The following is a 25,276-nucleotide window of genomic DNA, read 5'->3' on the forward strand; positions in this document are numbered from 1 at the left end:
GTAAATAAAATGACTATTCAAAAGTGATAAACTATAGCCTCTTTAAGAGTAGTTCATTGCTGATAAAGAATTTAAATGACATCAGTTGGCATTAAGTTGCGCATTTATAAGTAAAAAGCTAAAAGACATTGACCAAAACTAAGTTTCTCTATTTGCAGACAGCTCCTCCTGGCTACCGTCACCTTCAACCGTCCTGTCATTGTTGTATACTGTTTCAGTTTCAGTTTCGATTTCAGTATTAGCATCGAGGTCGTCGTCAGACACGTCACTGTCAATTAAGTAGCCAATAATATTGAATTCGGCATTGAGACTCTGCTCCCAACGTTGAACAACGTCGTCGGTGCAGACTCCCATCGAGCCGCATGCAATATTCAGCACTTGATTGGCATTGCAGCCGGCCAGCAGGGAATAAAGTCCTGGCTTCGAGCAGACATCGCGTGACGAGCTAAGGTCATAGATTTTGCCATTGAGAGCCGTATAGATGGGCTCGTTATTGCCCTGCAGTCCGTTATAGGCAGTCAACTGTTGGCTGGTCAGCCAGAGGGCTTCATCATCTGTTGGCGCTTGACCCTTGATCAAAATCGCTTCGCTGCTTCCGCTCTCAGAGTCCAGCTGTGTGACACACTCCTCCAGGTTTTGGCGCTTGCTGACTTGCTTCCGTATTAGCGTACAGATTTGGGTAATCTTGATGGTGGCGAAATAACCAACCACAAAAGAGATGACCACTTGGGTCATGGGACAGCGCAGCAAAGGGGTTAGAAATCGTGTGGCCGCAGCAATGTTGCGATTCTCTTCTGCAATCAAGTAGAAGAAGTATCTCATTTGAAAGACATTAGTTCAGTTAAACTTACTTGCAAGCAGAAGTTGTGTTTGCATTAGATTAAGTAGCGGCATCATTTCGAAGTTTTCGGGTTGCTTTGTAATTATGCTGAAATGCTTAATCTTTTTTTTGTGACAAATAATTTAAACTCTGCTTTATAGAGCTGAGATTTATGTCATAATGAATTGCTTTTGGTTTAGACTTTCCAATAACGTTAGTTCGCATCGTTAAAACGTTTTCTTTAATAATTTATTGCTTAAATATTTTCATCCCAATTTTTATTCATTTCATATAATAATCTTTTTAGTAAAGTACTTTGAACCTTTTCCACTGAATATTCTCTTTTATATCCCTTTTCAAAACTGGTCACAAGTTATTAATTATATAATTCTTGTTAATATTTTAATTGTCTAACTAATTTATTTTGACTATTCATACTGCTACAGACACTTCTCAAGCGATTCCTCTATGAATATTTATTTACATCGACTTACATTGCTGGCTACAAAAAGAAATGAAAGTGTGGGTAAAAAAAACGAGTAAATCTCTTGGCATTTTAAGCCTTTGAAAATTTCCTTTAATTAACTGAAATTTGTAATAAGCCACATTGCGTAACCAGCAAAACGCTTCGTTCGTTCGTCTCGTTTTCTCTCATTCACTTTGGCTGCTCTGTCGTTTGCCTTTTATGTGATGTTTTGTGGGCTTATGAGCTTAGGCTCTGCGGTTTCTTTTTTGTCGAGCTATTGTGAATGTCAGTTGTGGATTTGGCAAAAGGAAATGCACAAAACAAGAATAATAGGCAAGCGGAATAAGTCGCAAAAGGCATATTACTGAGAGGCAAAGGCAAAAGTTAATGTGAACAGCTGCCCTGTTGTATGTTTGCAATTGAAAAGTTTATTAATAACAAACACGAGTTGAAGTTTGCATTCAACATGAAAAAAACGGTTATTTATAAACATACACAGATTTATATGAACGCGAATTTTGTTGTTGAAACATAATTTTAATTAAATCGTAAGTAGATGCCGCAGACCGAGTGTAATTATATTTGAACAGCATGCGAAATATGTTTTAATTTATTAAATGAAAATAATCCACAAGCAGGCAAACACGGCCGCAGTCTCCCTTTCCAAAAAAACAAAAAAGCCATAGCGATCCTCGCCACACGCGTCGTATGCGTAATGTGTGTGCACAGTTCTCTCTCATAATATGTGAGTGTGGAGCAAATGTTCCTGGAGCAAAATCAACGTTATGCAAATTTAAATATGAGCATAAGGCAGCAACGAGCTGAGTTGACTTTTTTCAGCTGAATTCAGCTCTCGGCTACACATTCCCTCCTTAGCATTCCGTCGATGTCGATGCCGATGTCGATGCCAAGCTGTGGCGCCCCTGCAGCTATGTATATTTACATGCCGGCGCGTATGCATGTGCATGTGTCCCTCGAAACTCGAAATTACATTTATTACACACACACACACACACACACCCTTGCATATACGATGTGGTGACAACGAAAAAAAAATATTTGTAATGAGCTTATTAAGTCATATTAAAGTCCAAGTACAACCAATTTGATAAAACAGCAACTGACAGCACTCTCACATGAGTGTGTGTATGCGAGTGTGTGTGTGTGTGTGTGTTACAGCCTGGCTTATACAAGTGTACACATTTGGCATTAAAGTTAATAGCAAATGGCTGCCAGAATGTGCATAACATAAATGAGGCTGACAGATGGCTTAACAGCCTCCAAATTGTGCAGGGGAGGAAATGTGAAGTTGACGGTTGCGGGGAGATGGGGATAGGGGAGGATAACGGGAAGATGCGGTGGTAAGCCAGCTGCACTTGTTCTGCCAACATGCCGACTTAACAGGCTTAGTTGCGAATCGAGTATTAGGCTCCATCAACGGAAGCTCATTTATCTCAATTATAGTGTGGATTTAAGCTACACCTGTATGATTGTCACTCTTGAAAGTCTTTAAAACAAGATGTGTCGTCAGAAATTTGAAGAGAATTACGTTACATGCTGATATTAGTTATAGAAGCAGATAAATTCATAAGCGACTAATTAACTTCATTATCTGATAGCTATTTCAATTATCCTAAAGAGGTAGTAATTCAAACAGTCATTTACTTGCCATGATGAATAATTTATTTGTCTCATTTTCTGTCAGCCATGTTTGCAGTTTCACGGTTTATTAAAGCAAGAGAACGAAAAAGAGATTGCATCGCGCAAATCTTAATCGCCTTCATTTCTGGTTGTGTGCGCTTAATACGCGTAATTACTTTTTTCCGCACTGCATAATTGGGAGGCACTGTCTGAATTAATGAACGCTGAGAGATGCAAGTCAAAAAAAAGGTGAAACGAAACGAAGAGGCCAAGACACCGCCGAGTCAACAGATATTTCCTTTCTCATATTTTATTTTTTCCTTAAATTTTACGACCCGAGTTGGTGCAGCATATAAATGCCATGAAGCTGGCACGAACTTTCATTTTGATGCGCATCTCGGGAGAAACTGCAAAAGTTTTTCGGCTGGCACGTTTTCATTTCTCAGTTTCAAAATTCTGCTCATTACGCATGGAGCTGCTCCAGAATCGCGGTTCGATATTAATGACGTGTTGCGAATACCGCAATGAACCTCATTAGTTGCGCTTTAAAACACAATTAAAGCCAACCAATAAATGATGTAAAAGGCAATAAAACCTCTGCGCTGCTGTGAGTAGGCTAAAAGTTTGGCTCCGTGTCACGTATTCGTCGCACAACGCCAGAACATTTATGAGCCTTGCCGCATTCATAACCCATAAAGGCGGCAGACATTAGGGCGGCTTTAAGTGACCCCTGTGAAAGCAATCCCACCTGATGGCGCCGCCAAGCGACAAACAAAGGGCGAGGTGACAAATGCAGACGCCACACGGCAAAAAAGCAAGAGCCAAAAAACCGGCTGAAAAAATGAAAATGGCCGCCACGCGAAAAAGTTATGATGGGGCATGTTGTGCCACCTCCCAACCTTCCCTTTCGTCCCATCTCCAAACTCAGGCATCTTCTATTCCTTGCGCCCTTCCAGCTGATTTCGAACAGCTGTGCTGGCCAATGTTTTGGGTAATTCTCGTCGAATGCTCGACAAGCTGCCTCCAACAAAAGTCCAAAATAAAACCCAAAACAGAAATACGCTCGCCAGGATGCTGTGTGCGCATGTCGCCAGCTTTGCTCTCTCTTTGGGTTTGTTTCTTTTATGGCAAGCGAGAGCTTTTATCTGAGTGGCAAATGTCTGGCAATCGGCATCGTTGCTCTGGATGCTGCTTCAGTAGCGGAGCAACATTCGAGCGTCACGTTTGCGAAAATGCCAGAACAGTTGTGAGACCCCAACAAAATTAAAGGCAAGAACCTCAATAGTACTGAATAATAATAAAACAAGAACAAACCCAAATACCTGGAAGACGACGCGCCAAATAATTTAAATTCTTTGTTTTGTCCCTCGGCGCCCGCAAATAAAGTTCACATTGGAAAGCATCGCGACAGTTGCGGTTGCTTAAGCCGGCACTTTAATTCCAACAATTCCGCCGACAATTATCAACTTGAACTTGTGCGAGTTTACGAAAGCATTTTCGAAATGTATATTTAAATTCGAGTAGTGTGGAATGATGCTTGAACGCATTAACTTAAGCGTTGTGTGTGCGGTGTTGTTTTAAATTAAATTTAATGTGCTGCCATTGAGGCAAAAGAATTAAGTGACTGTTGAATTTAAATAATAAATAAATTGCATAGCATCTGCAACTTCAATTAAAGCACTTTGGATAATAACATTCAATTAAATAATTATATACACACGACTGCGCTTTTCAATATATATTATTAAAAGAATTATTTTTTAATTATATATTTTAAATTTGTGCTCTTTGGATAGTATTTGTAAATGAATTTATTAAATATTTCATTTAAAATTTGTTTATATATTTTAATTTTCTGCAAACATATTTTGTAATTAAAAGAAATTATAATTATTTAATTGTATCAAACTGCAAACTAATAAATTTAGATATTGTTTTTAATTTAGGAGATATTTTAAATATCTGAAATCTAATCAAATAAATGGGAAATCGTGAACAAAACAGTGCGAATCGTTGATAATCGAATCAAAAGTGCGAACAAACGCAGCCTTGGCTGGACAAAAGTGGCCCCAAAACAAATAACTTAAAATTAATTCAACAGTCGATCAAAAAGCCACAACAACAACAAGTGTAACAACAAAAAGAACAACATCGAGAACAAGCAGCGACATTGTCAGGCAACAAGAATTACAAGAAGACGCAGAGAGGAGGAGAGGAGCTCAGCCCCCAAGCAGCCAAGAGCAGCGTAGATTGTACGTGTTTTTCCTTTTTAAAACTACATCAAATAACATTTTCTGCCACTGCTTCGAGACCCAGCAGTTGAACCCACGTAGTACAGGTCCTTCTCCCCCTTTCACCCCGCAGCATTCTCCTCCTCCCAGCAACCAGCCATTACTCTACACTATTTCACAGACTAGTCAATGCCAGAGATCGCTGCTTACAAGTGCCACTTGAAGCGCTTCGATTCCAGCTGAATGCGAAAGGCATTGAGCAAGGACGAAGCAGAGGGGGGCACAATGAGTGTGGCATGTGGGAGGGAGCTGTGGCGGGGTGTTGGCATTTGTTGGTGACTTGGTTTATGTTGTTGACCCGGCTAACAGCGTCGTGAGACAGTCGCTGGCACAGCCACAGCCACCTTAAATGTGCTATGCTTTACATAGCGCAAAACTAAAAGATTCTAGAGATTAAGCTCAAACCCGATTTCACCCTCTCTTTTACACACACACACTCAAGCGAACACACACACACATATACATACACACACTCTCACTGACTCTATCCAATTCTGTGCCCTCATGATTTGTATGCGTTGCTGCCACCATTGGCATTGCCGTCATCAGCGTGGCTCGGCTAATGTTGCCTCGGCTTTGGCTTTGGCTTTGGGGTGCTGTGTTAGTGACGTGAAGTTGCTCCCACTTCCCTTACTCCGACTCTCCCCCGCCTCGTCTGCCTGCTATCTCCATACGTTTTACACTAGAAACGTGGCTACTTTGCTTCTTGGCACTTCTACTTTCTCCGCCACCTCCGCTTTCACGCTGCGTGTTTTTGGCGTGTTTGTGGCATAAAAATAAAGATAAATGCGAGTTCTTTACAAAGCAGCACACACACTCAAAGGCACAAGCATAGTGGTGCCAAAGTTATTATTAGATTGTCTTCATTAAACCTAAATCGCATTCATTAAAAATATATTGTTTACTTTGGCCATAAAGCTTTCATATACAAATGGGAAATGTATTGGCAAAGGACACGAGATTAAATTACGTCAATTTTTTCGCTTATTTCATTTGGGAAAATGTTGTTTTATGGTAAAAAGAAACACATTTATTACGCTACAAATAAACCAATTGAGAAAATATCAATAAATATTGTGCGGCATATAAATATTTAAAAAATATTAAATTATTATATTAATAATATTCCAAAGTTGCGCAAACTAACAAGCTCAATTAGTTAGTTAGTAACTAGCTAATAAACTAATCGGAATTTATGAATTTATTGTTCTGGAAACCTTGTCAAATGTTTCTATTATAATTATTCTTTTGCAGTCACAATATTTTATTTGAATAACATATATAGAGTTTGTCAAACTAACGTGATTAACTGAAGAATTCTTTTCGTGCCAATTTTATACGATGCCCGCACTTTTAACCTTTCGTGCTGCACGTCTTGCCACTTTAGTTAAATTTTTAATTTACATTAAAAAGTTGTTGCTATGTTATTTATGTGCCCACGGTGCAACACACCTTGTCGTTGGCCCCGACTGGGAATGGGAATCGTTTTCACAGAAAACAGCTAACAACAGCTAGAAGAAACTCGCTGGCTGGCTGGCTGGCTGGCTTGCTGGGTGGAGGACTGAGTCTATCCCAGTCGAGAGATTTGCCGCCACTTGGCTTGGCTTGGAACGAGTAGCAAAATGTGGAATGTTTTTGTGGAGAAATGGCAGTGTCACCGTCTCGCATTGTCGTTGTTGTCAGGCTCGTTGTCGTTGTTGGCGGTTGCCATTTGTGTTCAGTTGAGGCATCCCCATTTACCTTATGAGCAGCGGTTTTGCGGCTGCGAGTTTTAAATATCTAGCTACATTTTTTTTCCTTTTCTTCTATCTTAGTTGCTTGCTGCTGCTCGCTTTTCTTTTGCTTCGTTTATGTGTATTTTTTTCTTGCGCTGTTTTACACCAAAAAATGCGGCCCGCACATAAACATTTCTAAATAAAAAAGCGAAGCTTTGCATAGAGCGCAAAAAATAAAGGAAGAAAGAGAGCGATGAGGAGTGCTGTTTAGGTCTGAGAACGGAAACGACGCAAGTTTATCTACAGCTTTATATCGCATCGCCCCAGCACTACTCCAGTGCTATCTCTGTGTATCTGTGCGCCTGAATGGGTGTGTGTGTGTGAGTGTGCGTGTGTGTCAGTGTGTGTGAGCTTATGTGTGTTGATATTAGCGCTGCTTTATGGCTCTGTGTGTGTGAGTGAATGCCACGCTTCGTCGCATTTTAAATTAAGCTTCATTTTTAATTCTATTTACTTTTGCTTTTTGGCTGCAACTGTTTGTATACAAAATACAGTAAAAGCGGAGCAAAACACAGCAACAACAAACAAATAAAAACGAAACTTTTTTTTTACACCCGCCCAGACGTAGTCTCGCCCACGTCCTTAGCCCCCCATTCCCCATTCATTCATCAAGTGACTGCGTAAAAATGTTTATTTGTTTTTCATTTTCACTTTTTATTATTCCAGAGTTTCAACACAATATTGTTGTTTTTTTGTTTATAAGAGTGCCTCTTATTTATGCTCGCTTTTTCGCCAATTCCAAGTGAAATGTTTGATTTGTTTTTTATTTGCGATTATTTATGTTGATTTGGCTAGTGAAATACTTTCAAACATTTTAGCTATTTATAGTACAATTACAACTTCCGCAAAAAGCGAACTTTGAAGTGGGCTCCAAATAAGAGTAGATTTGATTTCCAAAGCCAATTATTTTACTCAAAAGCTTCCAATTGAAACCAGTTACATTCAAATTTTCGGGGCTTTAAAGTGACTTTAAAAAAAGAAGATGAAGATGAAATGGTCGTCCTTCTTGAGACGGCAGCAGCCTTGGTGGCTTCTGCCGCATGGCTCGTTTAAAACTAAGAGGATTTCATTTGTTTTTGCTTGAGCTGCTTCTCTTTTCTTCTCTTATGGCGCTTATGTTGTTTGCCTTCGAAATTTTCCTTATGCTATTAGCCTCTGAGGTTTTTCAATATGCACAATAACCAGAGCTTGAAATTTGCTTTTGCCTGCCCTGTCTCTCAACAGAGCGTATATTTGATTTTTTTTTTTTGTGTTTTTGTGTTGTTGGATAAAATGAAAGCCATCAAGCAGAATAGATATTGCAGAAGCGAATCGCATGCATTTTAATTAATTTTATCATGAAAATAATTAATTTAATGACAGGCCAACTGACGTCGCAGCTGCAACAAATTGAAATCGTTGGCAAAGACTCCCCAAGGGATAGGAAGAGGTTGTTGATTTATTGCTGCCAGCACTTTGAGGTCATAAATAAACAGTGCGAAGTGCAGTGTAGTGCAGTAATATATGCCTTTCATCCGTTCATCCTTATCAATGGCACAACTCTAATAGAAGCGCCCTACTCGTGAGCAAATATTTGCGAGAAGTTTGAGTTCAATTGAATGGAAAAGGAGAGTGCATACTTTGCATATGATGCGCATCTATGCTTTCAGCTCGAGTCTAATCCATCAGCCACAAAACTACAAGAACGCAGTCTGCCTTTTAATGAGCAAATGGAGTAATGACTCAATGCCTTGATTTGCTTGTCCTTCGTCGACTGTCTGCTTGGTAACCAATGAGCTGTAAGCTGTCGACTATTTTCGTCCTCTCTTCCTTGTTGCCAATCAATTTTGTGTAGAAGTGAATCACAAAAACGATTTTGAGGCATTTTGAGTTCATTGAGTGACCCTTTATGACTCAATTGAGGTTGTCAACTGATTTATCTTGCTGCTTTGGCTCTGGCAATTATTTAATTTTGAGTAAAATTCAATTGAATGTAAAAATTGTCAATTTGGGTTTTTATTGCTCTTACGTTTTTGTCTCTCTTTATGTCTATTGATTTCATTCAATATTTGTTCAATTATTTATGCATTTGTGAATTTTGCACCGAGTATTTTCAATTGTTTTCTAAATTTCAATTGTTTAATTGCATTTTCATAAGCAGAAGCTTCGTTATTTCACATGTCCAACATTTGCCTTTATTGAAAGTATTTTCGATTACGGCAAAATAAGAAATATATGGAAATAATAACTTTTCGTATTTATTTCTATTTGTATTTTGCAGTTTTGTTGCAATGCGTCAATGCAGCTGAAACCACATCAGACACATTAAAGGAAAAAAGAACAAACAAACACAAATATTAATAATAATAACCAATATAACAACAGCTTATTTCCATACCGCGAGGGGCGTCTGAAAATACGTTCCAAAATGTCGAAAATCTGGATTTTAACATTTGTAATGCTGCTGCATGTTGTTTGGGTGAGAGCGTCGGTAATAACAACGCCAACTCCGACCATAATAAATGACTTGCAGAGCAGCCACGCCCCCGCAACGACCACAGCCCCCACCGTGGTGGTCAGCGGTGCCAATGTTGAGCGCAATGAAACCAGCCGAGTGACGTCAGCAGCAGCAGCAGCAGCCGAAGCAGCAGAAGAATTGGAGATTGTGGATGAAATAACCACTAGCAGCATTCTCTCCTCCTCAACTGCTTCCTCTGGCTCGTCGACATCAACGGCCACGCCTACCACAACGGCAACAACCAGTACTACGACAACGACGGCTACAACAACGACAAAGGGAAAAGAAGTCAAAACAACAGCAGCAGTAGAAGAAAATGTGGCAACTACAACAACAGCAACAGCAGCAGTGGAAAATGTTGCAACAGCAATTGAAGAAGATGTTGCACCAGAAAAGACAACAGCAATTGCTGATGATGTTGCAGTAGTAAAAACAACAGCTACAGCAGATGTTGCTGGCATAGAGACAACAACAATACTTCCATTACCATTATTAAAGTTGGGATCTGACAAACTATCGCCAAAAGAGGACGAAGGAATGACGACAACTGTGCCGCCACTTGCCTCTCTGGGTAACGTTTTTGATCGTCTCTATCGCATTAAGTTCAGCGACTCAGCAGGCGATAAAGAGCAAGAAAATTCGGAGTCACTGCCCGAGGCTGATTCTGCTGATGTTGATGAGTTGGCAGCAAGCACTTCACCCGCTTCGCTCAACATACAAATGCAAGCGGCAGAATCGTATCAAGTAGCCGAGACGTTGGCCGATCTTAATGAGGAGGAACGCAAGCGTTATGGTGCCATGCTGTTTCAGCAATCGACGGCCAGTAAGCTGAACATTGTCGATCTGTATCCCATGAAATTGGAGGATTTTCAGTCCATTATGCATGGCGATAGAGTAGAGCAGCCACAGGAGGTGGAGCAGCAACAGCAGCTGCAGCAGCAACAAGAGCAGCAGCAGCAGGCAGTGTTTAAGCAGCTCGATAATGCCGAGGAATATCGACAGAATCTAATGCCCAATGAGGTGGAATTGCTGGTTGTGGCTGACGGCACTCCGTCAGTCAATCAACAGCAGCCAACAATTGCGACGACAACTGCTGCAACACCAATGACGACGACGACGACTACTGTTCCAACAACAACAAGAGAAACACTGCTGGCAGGCGTGGCATCCACACCGAGTGATTTCACGCGAAAATTGCTGGAGGAGCAGGATGATTTGATAACGGAAATCGAGCGTAAATTTGAGCTGCACGAAACGCGAGGCAGCACAACCAGCACCGCAGCGACCACAACCACAGCAACCACAGGCAGCAGCAGCAGCAGCAGCAGTACTACGGCAGCAACCATGACATCTTCAACGCGAAGTCCACAGCAGCTGCCCCGACTCGCAGCTGGTGATAGTTACATCGATCGGCGTGTGAAGAAGAGCTTCGAGTTTCCCATGCAGCATCGTGCCAGCGATGTGATGGCCATGCCCAACATTGACTTTGGCAACACAAAGTTTAACACAGAAGTCTCGGATGGCCACGAAGCCAAATCATTGTCAGCGGCAGCAGCAGCAGCAGCTGGAATAGCAACATCATCGTCATCATCGTCAATAGTTGCGCCATCACATCCGGAGTTCTCGACAACAAAGTTCTACAACAGCAAAGAGTTGTACAACGAAATGTTGTTACATAATAAACGCAAGTTAATGAAAGAAATTGGCACTGCAACTGCGACTGGAACTGGTTCAGGAAAGGGAGTGAGCAGCAGCAGCAGCAGCAGCACTGTGCCCACAGCAGGCAGCATTATAAAGTCATCAGCGGCAACAGTGCCGACGGAGAGGTTGCGGCAAAGTTCGCCAACCACAAAGTTGGAGACGACTCGAAGCGGCAGCAGCAGCAACAACGGAGGAGTCACGCCAATGCCGCCAAAACGCGTGACTTTGACGCCCACGAGGCAAACTTTTGACGGCGCCACAGCGACAGCTTCTGCAACAGCAACAGCGGGGGAGGCAGCCACATCTACAATAGAAAGTGCTTGGACTACTGTGAAACCCATAAAATACCAGAAGGAGCTTAAGCGCGCTAAATTATTGCTCAAGGCGCTGATGCCGCCACAGCAGCAGCAACAACAGCAGTTGGAGAAACTGGAAGTGGTCGCAGCGAAAGTCAAAGTTATAGCACAGCCACAGGCAGCAGCTAGTTCGACTCTGTCGCCCATCCCTGGCACTGGGCAGTCGGCTAATCTTGGTAAATCGGCCTCAAAGCCAATTGCTCGTCCGCGTATTTTAAGTCGCCTGCAGGAGAAAATCAATTCGCTTGAATGCGAGATACAAAATGTGCCGCAGGATTCACATTTGTGGCGAGGCAATGAAACGCACGAGCTGCTTCTGCCAATTGTGGTGAGTATATATAGCGCTTGATAAACTGAACTGATAGTAGGCGAGAGTCAGCGAGGCTTTAAAGGCTTTGCTCCGAAAACAATTGAACCCCCATTAAACACAATACAGGACTCAGGTGGAAGCAGCCTCTGCATTAGCCTTGGCTTCGGCTTGGGCTTCGGCTCCACGCATGCTCGCTACTCGCATTATTTGCTTAAACAGACGGAATAATTAGTTTGGCAAAAGCGAGGAGACGAGCCGGTATTTACATAATGTACACCTAATGAGTACTAATTACGACTACTTTGAATAGAGGAACTCTCTCTCGCTCCATCTTTCCATTATGTACTTAGTGCGCTTAGTTTTTGGCATAGTTACAGAATTACAGCATTGAGGCTTTTGATAGTTTGCTAATTTGTTGGGATTAGTTTGAATACGCTACAGCGAAGGTAGCAACCAGCGTAATGTCGTCAAGTTGAAATAGGTTAATTGTTTACTCCAAGTTCTGATACCAATAATTTGCAGCATTTGCTTAATAAAGCAAATAATAGTCAAATATTAAACAAATAATAGACAAAAGCTTCTAATAGGAAGCAAACAAAATAAACCTTTAATAAATGCTGCAATTGAACAGACAAAATACAGCATTTTAAATAATAATCCTCCATTTAATTTATTTTTTTTTGAGCATGCCAATGCATATTTAAATCTATATCAAATGAAACTTCACTCCAGAGATCCTTTGATAAAAACTCTATCAACTAGGTCATTTGCTAGATTTAAAAAAAACAAGAGTTTTTTGTACCATTTATTTTCATATATAAAATATAAATAGCAAAGCTTTTCAAACCGGAAGACCTAAAAAGCACAATTGTAATTCGCAGATACAATACCAAAAAAAAGTAAAAACGAAAAAAGACCCAAAGCTGTTATGAGGGGAAAACTTATTTGCGTTTACCTTTTCCACATTGAAATTCCACGTAGGACTTAGAAGCATAGACTGATGACCGCTTCTGCTTATGCGAATGTTTTCTTTAATTATTTTATATTCTGTAATTCATTTACCTTTTTATTTTGTTGTTGTTGTTGTGGAGCAAAAGATTGAAAGAAGCGAGGAGAAGATATTGCAATAAGATAAAATGAGATGCAAGGTAAAAAAGAATCGACTGGGTCTTTTTCTCATTTTTATTTTGGCAAGGTTAACAAAATGTCGACATCTTTTAATTAAATGCAGAAGATGGAAGGAAAGTCGACAAAGATTTGTTGTTGGCAACATTTGCTGATCAAAAGTAAACAGAAAATCAATTTAATTTTATTTTATTGCCAACAAAAAAAGAAATAAAGACAAAGAAGCCGTCAAATTAAATGACAAACTGAAACAAAACAAAAGACCAAACGTTGATGTTAATTAAACAACATTGACGACTGAGTTTGAGACTTTGACTTGAGGCTTGAGACTCAGATTGAAATGAGAAAGACGCGAATGAGGAAAGCAAAAGCGTTGTGCTGATTAAAGTACCACTGGGATTGCCAGCAGACAGATGTCATTGAAAGGGATAAATTCAGAAATGAATTTAAATATTTGCCAAGGGACGCTAAAAATGACTGTTAAGTTGCGCTCCCTTCCTTCACTCCCTCTGCCAGTTCGCTAGTTGAATTCATGGCTGGTTAACGCACATCTGGGTCTAAGAATTTGTAAAACTGGGTTAGTTCTCTGTAAGCTAACAACAAATGTGATTTAATAAACAAAATGAAACTCCATTATGTGTGTCCCTTTTTGCATAAAGATGCTGAGATGGATAGTCAAAGGATCTGAGTATTTCCGGTCAACTTGTTTGGGTCACTTCCCTTCACACATGTTGCGGAAATAGTCGCATCAAATGCTGATCAATAATTTCCTCTTCTAAGCCTAGGACTTTGCCATCTCAAAAGGATTAAATTTCTTTGGGTTCATTTGAAAATGTCAAATGTTTGCCAATTGTTCGCCTGACTGCCTGACTGATGGATTGACTAAGGCATTGTCCTTTTTTGGTTGAGATGTGTTTATTTATAATTGTTATTGAGTAGGCAACAAGTGGAGCAGCAAATTAGCTCGCCCATTAATGACAATATTAATTGAAATTTATATTACAATTCTAATTTTAGTTTACTTAATTTAAACATTGTCAATGATGAGAATTTGCTTAAAGCAAACAAATATGCATATAAAATAGTCTTCAATGTGTATGTGGCTCATTTCTATGGAAATTTGTTTGACATTTTATGTGAAGCACTAAAAATAAAGCACAATGTACATTCTTATGCAGGACAAGCTATTAAAATGCCATAAATTTTAGCACTGACAAATCCTCGGAAACGAAACAGAAACAGAAGCAAAAACAAAAAACTAAACCGCTTCAAATTGAGCGAAATATGCTAAAATTTGCTAACCTGACCTTCTCCATCTCTCGGCCATCAACAAACCCCATTTTATTGTAATGGATGAAGCGGACAGGCTTACAGGCTCACATCACATCACAGCCTGAGCTGGCAGTCAGCTTGTGCGTGGCTTAACCCAAATTAATAAAAAACAAAAGCAGAGAGGGAGAGCGCAGAGTCAGTGGATCTATGCATATGGCAGTTGGTAGCAAGTATAAATGTAGCACATGGATTTCGTAGTATTTCGTAGCAACTACTACTACGACTAAAATGAACCTTTTCCTGGCAGGGAAGTTTATTAGGTTTGGTGTGTGGTTAGTATGTAAATTTGTTAGGCTGGCAAACGGCTTAGACGACGACGACATGAAACTGAAATTAGAAAACTTGTTTAATAATTCAGTTTACCGTTTTCAGTTTTTCTATTTTCGTCTCTCGCTCCAGCAGAGCCTGCAGCATTTCGTTTTTGTGGCTGTGCCCAGGCAACCGCAGAGAGAATGTCGAGCGAGCCGACAAACCTTTTGGTCCCTTTCGACTGTTAACTTTTTGCGGCCCTGGGCTGGGGTAGATACCAAAAAAACATTTACAGCCGCAACAGCAGCCTTGTAGCCTTGCAACCCCTAATTTATGTAGCTAGTGAAAATATTTAAATAATTCAACCACCTTTTTGTCGTTACTGTTTTTATTTCGCAGACTACTGAGCACTGTAAACCAGGCGAGCACTGTGCGCCCAATGTGCTGACGTGGGAGGGCGAGGCAGAAATTCAATCCGGCGATATTTTAATTGTTGAAATCAATGATGCCATGCTGAGCACAGCGCACAACCTAAACAACACCTATGCAACCAGGTAAATTTTCCGAGCTTAACAATTCATTCTGTTTTGAAGTGTGAATTCAATCAATGCATTTAACACGCAGTAATCTGCATTTAGTACATCAAATGGAATGCTGCTTGTTCAATGGGAAATTCCACATGACAACAAACAAAGAATTTTTTAAACTTGACACTAGATAGTATTTTGTTGATAGGTTATATTAAAAAAACGCATACTATAAAAAAACTAATAAATTCGACATTTTAATGTTTTTGAAATATAAAAGAGCAGTGTGACAACTACATTTAATAAGATTTTCTTCTGTTGACTTTTTACTAGAACATTATCAATGGTTAAACATGTCGTATACATGTTATAAACACAATTGCACTGCTTGTCGTGCACAGTACACTAGACAAGCAGTGCACAAACACATTGCACTGCTGCTTCATTACGAATTCTCTTTATCTTCATGTGACCTAAGCACATTACGTTTAAATTGCTGCTAAGCTGTGATCAAATGCATTATCACACAGAAAAAAAACAGCTGCACTTCAAGCGGCGTCAACTGCTGCAGCAGCAGCAGAAACAATGCAAGTCAGCAGAAAAGCAAAACAAAAAAAGAAGAAAAGAGGAGTGTGTGCCTTTAGTTTGAGTTGCATGCCAACAGATGTTATGAGCGCAGTTTATCAAAGTAACTGACTTGGCCGCGAGGCAAACTGTCATTATGTATCATCAGCATCGTCAGCATCATCAGCATCATCAGCATCATTATCAACATCATCATCGTCAGTAGCAGAAGCAGCAGCAGCAGCAGAATCCCTTCTCAGGCCGTAGGGAACTTTGTGAAGCGAATGTGAGTTCAAGCACGAACGCAAGTTGAAGTGCAGGCGCAACGTTGCCGTCAGGTGTCTGGCAGAGTTCAGTTCCTTGAATCTCGCGGCTTGCAGACTGTGCTTGACTGGCTGTTTCTGTTTGTCTACGCATAAGCGTATCCTTTCGTTAGACTCTCATAAAGTGTATAGTTTGATTTTTTTATTTTTATGTTATTTTAATGTGCTTTAATGTTCGATGAGACGAGTTTGTTCTACAGCTTATTATATAATAACATCCATTAGGGTATTTTATTGATTTTACTTCAGCACGTTTGCACGCTGGGTTCGCCCACACTACGGCAACTAGAACAACGACCACGACTACTCGATGTACACGTTTAGTTGACTGCTGCACCCAATTGACCTCTCGCTATCTCCCAGTTTCTTTGGTGCTGTGAAGCCCACAGGTCGCCATTTCTTGTGCCCCAGACACGTTTCACCATTATCATGCCCTTTTTACAGTTTATTAAATTGTTTTCGTTTTTTCTTGTTTCTTTTCTTCTGTCTGACCTATCTCGCTTTTCCACGCACTTTGGCTGAGACTCTAAGTAAATATCGTATATTTTGGTTTGTTTTCATTTCTTTTTTTTTCGTGCTTTCCCTGCCATTTCCCTATTCCCTATTCCGCATTTCCTATTTCGTATTTTTTGTTGTTTACTTTATAACGCTGGCAAATCCCTTACAAACTGCGCATATTAATGCGACTCGGACTAGGGCGCAGAATTCTTCTCTTTCGCTGACTATTAGTCATTTTGTGTGTCAGCGACAGAAGCAGAAGCACAAGCAGCAGCAGCATCCTTTTGGTCCTCTACTATATAGTATAAAACTGGACTCAGCTGCTGACCCTTTGCCTGTTAAAAGGCCATGGCAATTATCACGTTTCTCTGACAGTCCGCAGCACATTCCAGCGCTGTCTCTATTCGCTGGGCTCTTATCTACTCTACGTATACTTAATATATATTTATGTGTATAAGTGCAAACATTTAGAAAAAAAAGGTTGCATTCAATGCTGAATTACGAGCCCTATTCATCGTGCTGTTTTCATTCTTCATGCTGCTCGGTGCTGTGCCACAAATTAGCCTAAGGCCAGCAAAGTTCAATTTGAGTTGCCGTGGGCCCAAAATGACGATGGTCCCCATAGAGTGAGTGACTGAGTTCGTACTGTACCATCTTCCGCCTGTTCATAAAACCACAAACAATTGGGTTAACGTGGGGAGCAAAGCGCAGGAGAGAGAGAGAGAGAGTGAGAGTGGAAAAGGCATTGAGCGTGAGCTGCGGCAAAAAAAAAGTTGCCAACTATGAAAATGAGATGTCAAAAAAGTTTTTATTATCGATTTAATATGTGTGTGTGAGTGTGTGTGTGTGTGTGTGTGTGTGTCAAGAGAAGGGAGAAGACGAAGAAGAGAAGGAGATCTGGTAACAAATATACAGCAACAAATAATAATGTGAGCCAAAGCAAGTAGCACATAGATGGTAAAGTTTCCCAAAAGTTATACCCTGTAACCAGTAATCAAGCTGGGTATAATGTGTCGCCACCTAACTGCAATTCTCTGATTTATTTGTTGAGTATCTGTTAGCTGTGACAACTCTTGCTGCTGCTTGTTGTTGAAAAAAATTGCAAACTTTATACTTTTGGTATGTTAGATAGGTGTGTTCGACAGCGGAGTGTTGAGGGGGAAGGAGAGTGGAAGAAGAAGTGGGAGACCGGGAGCCGAGTTGTCAGTGCGGAGTGTCAAAAGCAGCAAAAGTTTTGCCAGTTTTGTTAACTTATTGCGGTGGCAGTCCTTAAACTGGCCAAGAACATGCAAACAATTGGCTTTACTTGACTTTAAAGTACCCAACTGAAAATTCAAAAATTGAACTCAACTTCAGCTGGCTGCGATTGCGATTCGAGTCGAGTCGATTTGTGCACAAAAGTCCAATTATGAACTAAATGAGTTATTTGATGGCAGCTTAACAGTGGCAAACAGTGGAGAAAGTGCGGCCAGGAAGCAAAACTCTGCTCATAGTTGTCGGCTAATTTAATTTCCGCTTGGCGTTATTTAATTTCCGTTAACAAAGTGAGAATGCGCAGATGGGGGGAAATGCTTATATATATAAATAAATTTTAATTAATTAAGTACACGAAGCGACAGGCGATGCTTGAATGCGTACTCATATTTATAACTCGAGCAACCACTTCGAGTGCCTTGTAACAGTTTTTATCATTCTCTTCCTCGTTCTTTCTCTCCCCTTCTCTCTCCGCTGTTGTGGGGGTAAATCTATTACAGCCAAAGCGCCGCACATGCTGCACAGGTATATCAGGTAACACGCTCCGGCCACGAACATTGCGATGTTACCGAAGGCGTCCTGTTGGACATAACGCCACTGGTGGTCGATGGCAGGAAACTGGTTACGCTCTATGACAAGGATCTAACCGAGGGAGTCAACCTACTAATTGGTAAGCCAACTATGCCATAATTGCGAGGCTCAAGCCTATGGCTTATGCTGATGCTTCAGTTGAGGAGTCTAGCAACTTTTATGCATCCTAAGAAATTAGACTTAAAATCTGTATTTATTTATTTCATATTTATTCAATTATAGAAGTCAATTCATTCCATTTGTCACAGAATTTACTTATTATCTTTAGATAGATAGATTGTACATAAAATAAAAGAATAAAACTAAAAATAAATAGTAGTCAACTGTTAACGAGATATGATTTTCATATATGAATTGTATTTGGTCTTATATCTGTGAATGGGTTTATTTTGTATTTATTATTTATTTAACAATTTGACGCTCATTCACTGAATACTTGTTAATAATAAATATTTATGTTGTTGCTATTTTTAATTTATTGATTCAGTAGTGTAGAACAGCCTCGGCTTTATCGATTAACCTGTCATTTTCCTTTGGCTTTAGGGTTACTTTTTGTGTCTATGCCGCTTTTAATTAATTTCACAACTCTTTCTCGCTCTCTCTCTTCTCTATCTATCTCGCTCGCTCTCATTTCTGTTGTGTTTTTAATTTGCTCTCTCGCACAGTGGTGTCCGAGCTGTGGGGAGCACAGTGTGTGCGTCTAAAGGTGACCACGAAAACCGACAATTGCGGTGAGAACGCCGATTGTTCTGGCAAAGGGGTCTGCTACTCGAACCCATCGATGGAGGAGTATGAGTGTCAATGCTGTAGCGGTTTCGCTGGCCCACACTGTGAGGAGATCGATGCCTGCAACCCCAGTCCTTGCACCAATAATGGCATCTGTGTGGACCTCTCGCAGGGCCACGAGGGAAACTCATACCAATGCCTGTGTCCGTACGGTAAGGTCATTAGCGATATGCCCGGCGTAAGCTAATCCATGTTGACAACATGTTGGGTAACCTGGCTCTATTTTTTTTTTGATGTTTTCTCTTCCTTTCAGGTTATGCGGGCAAAAATTGTCAGTATGAATCGGATCCCTGCAATCCGGCCGAGTGCATGAATGGCGGCAGTTGTGTGGGCAACTCCACGCACTTCCAGTGAGCCGAATACCAACCACAGTCGAATTTAATCCAAACTAGACTTATGCTTATCCCTTTTACTTGCAGCTGTGATTGCGCCTCGGGTTTCACGGGTCCGTTGTGTCAGCACAGTTTGAATGAATGCGAATCGTCGCCGTGTGTTCATGGCATCTGTGTGGATCAGGAGGATGGTTTCCGTTGCTTCTGTCAGCCAGGTAACGTATAACGCTACGTATACGCGATGTGGAATTGCATTAATCATGCGCATTCTAAAATTGATTGAAACACGCCTCGATAAGTTATTTTCAACACACGCAACAAACACTCGCACAATTTGCACAAATCGCACTCAATAACAATGAAATCGAATTCGAAAACGAAAATGAAAATGTGCATAATACAAAAAGGGAAAATCAAAAGAGACGAAGTAGTAGAAGAAGGGCTGCGCTTCATTGAGTGTCGCGCTAGCATTTGCAAATTTCCATTTCATTTATTTTGCACATTTACATTACGTCGTCCCCTCAAAATTGACTCTGAATATCTGATGTGCTTCTTTTGGTTCTTTTTTGTGTGTGTGCAGGTTTCTCTGGCGAGCTGTGCAACTTTGAGTATAATGAATGCGAATCGAATCCATGTCAAAATGCCGGCGAATGCATCGATCACATTGGCAGCTTCGAATGTCGCTGTACCAAGGGCTACACGGGAACCCGTTGCCAAATCAAGGTAAGTGGTAAAAGAGCAAAAAGTAAAGGTCTAAGCAAAGCAAAAAAATACACTTTGGTTGTTAGGTAAAGCGAGTAAATCAATAAGGCATCATACGTTGAAATAGAAGCACGTTTTATTTATTATCTAACCAGATTATTCCTAGTATATTCAATTCAATCATTTGCTGAGCTATTGCATAATTAAACTGCTATTTATATTCTACCGCAAATATATTTTAATATGCAGCAACATAGCTGTCAAGATTCCACCATAAAAAGTAGCGTATTTCAATGCATAGAGTCAGAGTCAAGTAGGAAATGTTATGCGGACATATTGATTGAATTTACCCAGGCCAATGCTTCCTGCCGCAAATGCATGTATGAAAAACCAAAGGAAGATAAACAAAAAAAAAAAACTGTGCCTACCCCCTGATATGGATAGCACTCTGACTCTGGCTCTGACTCCGATTCTGACTGTTGTAGTCGTATGTGAGGCCAATAAATTTTTGAATATGTAATGAAGTCTGGCGTTTTTCAATATGCTTTGATTTCTGACTTTCTCTCCATGGCTCTCGATTTCGATTTGGATGCTGATGTCTGTTTTGTTTTTGTTTCTGCTTCGGTTTCGGTTTCTGCTACTGTTGCTACTGTTTTTGTCTGTGTTTTAGGTTGATTTCTGCGCCAATAAGCCGTGCCCCGAAGGACATCGCTGTATTGATCATGGAAATGATTTCAGCTGCGAATGCCCTGGAGGTCGCAATGGACCGGATTGTAATCAAATGCCACGAACGGTAAGTCATGATTTATGCACTCGACTTCTCTACTCCCTCCACATGTTACGAGCTCATTGCTTGTAGCTGCTCGGTTTACGCCTTGTCCCTTTTGCTATTGAGGCCAGAGCTTGTCTGTTGAGTGGGTGCATTTCAAGGCGAAAGGGGCCAAGGGGGCTGGGGATGGGGGATGGAACGTGCCAGTTGGAGGTGCATAACAAAAAGCCCAAAATACTCACAAATTGCTGGGCTTCGGACAGATAGATTTACATACAGACGAGCATGGAAATCCACAAATATTTATTCCTGCATAGCAACGCTCTGCCATATTCGCATTCGTATTCGTATTCGTTGTGTAAATGTGAATGTTGTTCTCCATGCAATCAATGCAACTATGTAATTTTACAAGTTCGTGTCTGCTGGCATATTTACGATGCTGCATTGTTTTCTCCATGTTGAACATGTTGAAATCATTTTGATCAGATGTGCATGAGCATTGTAGCTAAATCTGCACATATATACGAGTATATTCGTATGAATGTATATTGCACTTGGTCTAAACGGATTACAATTGTAAATTTCGAGAAGCAATTAGCAAAGTCGTCTCACTGCAGATTAATTAAATGATACAAGGGAATAAAGTTTATTTGGAAAAACCTGTTTGCTATGCAAGAAGATTGTGAGAGCAAAGGGATTTAAGTAATTACTGTTTATATGTAAGTTTGTGAGATACAAAAAAAACCAAAAGCAACTACAAGTTATTGAGCAATAGATACAATGAGATTTATGTACTAGAAACATCAGAAAAATAGAATCAAAAGTATCTGACACAAAGTTATTTCAACGAAATTTCAACTATGGTATCTTGAAAGTTCATTTCCATTATGCTTAGCGTATTCAATGCTCTGCAAAATTTTGAATGAAAGCAAATACTTAGCACACTAATTGAGCTGACCATCTAGGTAAAATCTAACGACAAAAGTGAAGGCAACGTCTTTAGTTGGTGTGGAGAAAAAGCGGGGGAATTTTGGTGTGCCTAGCATGTCCATTATTATCAAGTGAGAGTCTACTTCAGGGCATTTAATAAACGCCCAATGACTTGATAATTTGCGGTGGTAAAATAAAACTTAACACAATGTACATAAATTAAGCGTCAAAGCTTCATAATTAAAGCTTGACACGATATGATAATGAAGGCTACCCTGATGATGATGCTGATGAAATTGCTGATGATGCTGTTCCTGACAATCATAATGATGATGATTATGTTGTTGGAGACGGACACGAGGCTTCAACCGCAGCAGCAAAAAAGCCCAGCTCCATGACAGAAAACCCAGAGATTGCCAGCAACAGCAACAGCAACAGCGACAGCGACAGACAAAGCTTGGCGAGCATCAGAAAGGAAAGTTCTAAGGTAGCCTGTCTTGCAGCGGTGCCAGCGGAGACTGCGGCAACAACTACTGTTCTGTCTGGCACCGCGCTTTTGGACTCTGATGAGTTGCCGTTGCTGTTGCTGCCGCAGCCGCTGTTGGTGATTGTGATGGTTATGCTGCTGCTGCCAGGCGGCAGCAAATTAATTACATTTTACTATGGCGCACCATTATGCGCCGCGTTAATATTTAACATGCCAGACACAGCACACAGACACAGACACAAAAGCCCCCCAAGTAATTGTTAGTTAGTATAGCATAACAAATATTGCGTATACGCAGCGTGTACATATCAACGTGTGCGATAACTTTCCCAGTATTTTCAGCAGTGCAGCGTGAATCCTTGCACCCATGGCGGCACTTGCTGGTCCAGCGGAGAGAGTTTCTACTGTGCCTGTCGTCCCGGATACACGGGCACAATGTGCGAAGGTAAGTGATTTCCCCTGCTGCTCCTCTCCCTATCCCTCAATCCCAGCATCTCTTTGCTGCCTTTGGCTTTGCCTTTGCCATTACCCAATGCTCATTAACTTCGGGGCTAACCCGAAAAATATGCGACACTCCCGCGTGGCCAACTAAGCCTGGTCGAGACTCCCCCGTCGAATGAACTAACCACATTTACATTAATGTTCTCTCTCTTCCTCTCTCTCTTCCTCTTCCTCTCGCTCTCTATCTTATTCTCGCAGATGAGTTTGTGGTGGAGACGGTCGTCAGCTCCAGTGAATTTATCGTCGACGATGTGAACGCCAGAAATTTTAATGACAAAACTTTTGGTTCATCGGTTGTGCTTAAGAGTCCCATTGAATTGCATAATGCATATTTTGCGGCTGGCGTTCTGGCGGCCGCCATTTTCATCGTTGCCGTCGTGGTAAGTTTTCCAAACGAACACACAGACAGAAAGACACTCACACACAGACACATTTGCACTCAGCGTGAAGAGGTTAAAAGAAGCTGACCAACTAACGAAAACTGGTTGGGGAACACACTTTAAACGCAAAGCTGCGTTGCATATTCATTACCATGTTGCAAGATTCTTTGCCCAGTTACAACTTGACTTTGCAAATTTGAATTTAAATGTGAATTTTGCAGTCAGGCTCAATTGTGCAAACTTGCGTTAAAATTGCAATTATTATTTATAACAGCGCACATTTTGTGGACACTAATAAATGACTTTGCTGACCTGAAATCTCTTACTTAACCATTTCGTTTTTTTTTTTCGATTTCGTTTCGCAAAAACCAGGTCACCATCTGTCACTGCAAGGTGAATCAAACGTATCGAAAATTCTCAACGCGACCCACTTCGTTTATACCCATTTTGGGTTTCAGTCGTCGGCCCAAGTTGCAGGGCAAACTTAATAAGCATTGGCTAAGTGGCAAAGGTCTCGGCACGACTGCAACTCCAGCTGCTGCTGCTGCTGCTGCGGCAGGTGCCACTCAAGGTGGCAGTGGCAGTGGCAATGCGGCACAGTCGACGCGTCATTTGCCAGCGCAAACGAATGGCAACAGCTCAGCACAGACACAAGCGCAGAGCACGCTGGGGGGTCAATTGCACGAGAGACCCTTTCAACGGCATCTGGCCATGAATCTGGAGAACGACATGTACTACACGGTCGATTTCAGTGAGAACTCACAGCACTCGCCGCTAATACAGTGAGAGGATGTAAATGCAACGCAAGCTAAGCATGTTGGCTGGTTAGTTAAATTTACGTGCAAACACGTGCCCCATGAATAAAGCTAGAAAAGAGAGAGCGAAGAGTTTGGTCGTGCAATATTTCAATATTACAAATATTGATAATAATAACTAAATATTATACTATTTATTAACAAGAAGAACAAGAACTGTCGGCAAAATGAACACATTATGATTATACACAACACTTTATAGAAGAACACTTCGATGTAATTCTGTTCAATATGACGCATACTTAAATAGGCTTAGCACATCTTGTGCAAGTCACGTTTGTGTTGAAGTTTGCCAAACACACACAGCATACACAACACACAACACACAACAGAATTGACCCAGTTGTGGATTGTGCAACTGCAACTGCAACTTGTATTTGGCTATAAGCTGCAAATTATGTAAATGCCTGCAGTCAACTGTGCCTAATGCATTTAGTTTACCTGATTAAATTGATCTCTTGAAAGCGCATTTGTTGCCAAATATTTTTATCGCTACTTTTCCATCACGAGTTGTATTAAATCTACAATTTTTGAAATGCTTATTTACACAGCAATGGCTAATTTTAGCGTAACTTATCCATTTATTTAAATGTTTATTTGCATTTGCTATTTGTTTAAAACTTATTATTGTTTACCCATTTGTTGTCGAGTTGTGCTTAGCTTTCGAGTCTCTCGCGTCCTAATCAAATACTAATAAAGTTTTAATTAATTTCACCGCACTGCTGTATTGACTTTATTTGCATAAACAATGTAGGGAAAAAGTATTAAATTAAATTCGCGCAGCATCAGAGATTATTTTTGCTAATTTCAGCGCGAGTTGAGACCACTGAGGTCGCTTTATCTCTCTCTCCCTCTCTCTCTCTTTCGAATATAAGCTTTTATTGAATATTAATTAGCATAAATTAAAACAGGCCGCATAATTTAAAATGCATGTTTTATGTGTGTTGTTTTTTTCTCTCAGGCTCTCTGGCTCTGGCTTTGATTGTAATATGCTTTCGAAATGCAAATGCAAATTTATTAAAATAACGAGTACTTTTTGCACAATAATTATTATATTGCTGCGTCGTGTGTGTGTGCGTGTGTTTGGCAGGCTTTTGGGTTATTGTTGATGTGCAAATATTAATATTGATCAAATTGCAATGAGAATTCCAATTTCACAAAGTTGCAACGCAATGAATGAGTTAAAAAATAATTATAAACGAAACAACAGCAAATAGCGAATCATTAACTCTTTGTGCCATCAGAAAAAAAATA

The 25,276-nt window shown here is 40.5% G+C and overlaps 2 protein-coding genes across 5 annotated transcripts; one reads left to right on the top strand and one right to left on the bottom strand.

Moving 5' to 3' along the window:
- Nucleotides 1–85: 85 nt before the first annotated feature.
- On the bottom strand, nucleotides 86–1,007 carry LOC132795001 (uncharacterized). 2 transcript variants are annotated; one of them, XM_060805398.1, is made up of 2 exons: nucleotides 852–1,007; nucleotides 86–791 (listed from the first exon to the last, which is right to left on the bottom strand). In XM_060805398.1, the coding sequence occupies exons 1-2, from the start codon at nucleotides 895–897 to the stop codon at nucleotides 139–141; spliced, it is 699 nt and encodes a 232-aa protein (XP_060661381.1). In that variant the 5' UTR covers nucleotides 898–1,007; the 3' UTR covers nucleotides 86–138. The 2 variants fall into 2 exon arrangements, with proteins under 2 accessions (XP_060661381.1, XP_060661373.1); XM_060805390.1 differs by having other exon boundaries at nucleotides 86–794; nucleotides 852–1,004.
- A 3,866-nt stretch (nucleotides 1,008–4,873) lies between these two features.
- On the top strand, nucleotides 4,874–25,262 carry LOC132787500 (streptococcal hemagglutinin). 3 transcript variants are annotated; one of them, XM_060794571.1, is made up of 12 exons: nucleotides 4,874–5,179; nucleotides 9,254–11,875; nucleotides 14,963–15,117; nucleotides 18,230–18,399; nucleotides 18,986–19,258; nucleotides 19,360–19,456; nucleotides 19,526–19,653; nucleotides 20,019–20,161; nucleotides 20,811–20,933; nucleotides 22,660–22,771; nucleotides 23,026–23,207; nucleotides 23,580–25,262. In XM_060794571.1, the coding sequence occupies exons 2-12, from the start codon at nucleotides 9,401–9,403 to the stop codon at nucleotides 23,991–23,993; spliced, it is 4,272 nt and encodes a 1,423-aa protein (XP_060650554.1). In that variant the 5' UTR covers nucleotides 4,874–5,179; nucleotides 9,254–9,400; the 3' UTR covers nucleotides 23,994–25,262. The 3 variants fall into 3 exon arrangements, with proteins under 3 accessions (XP_060650554.1, XP_060650563.1, XP_060650573.1); XM_060794580.1 differs by having other exon boundaries at nucleotides 22,669–22,771; XM_060794590.1 differs by having other exon boundaries at nucleotides 22,672–22,771.
- Nucleotides 25,263–25,276: the final 14 nt, after the last annotated feature.

Source organism: Drosophila nasuta, chromosome 2L (assembly GCF_023558535.2).
Source record: "Drosophila nasuta strain 15112-1781.00 chromosome 2L, ASM2355853v1, whole genome shotgun sequence".
Lineage (NCBI taxonomy): Eukaryota > Metazoa > Arthropoda > Insecta > Diptera > Drosophilidae > Drosophila > Drosophila nasuta.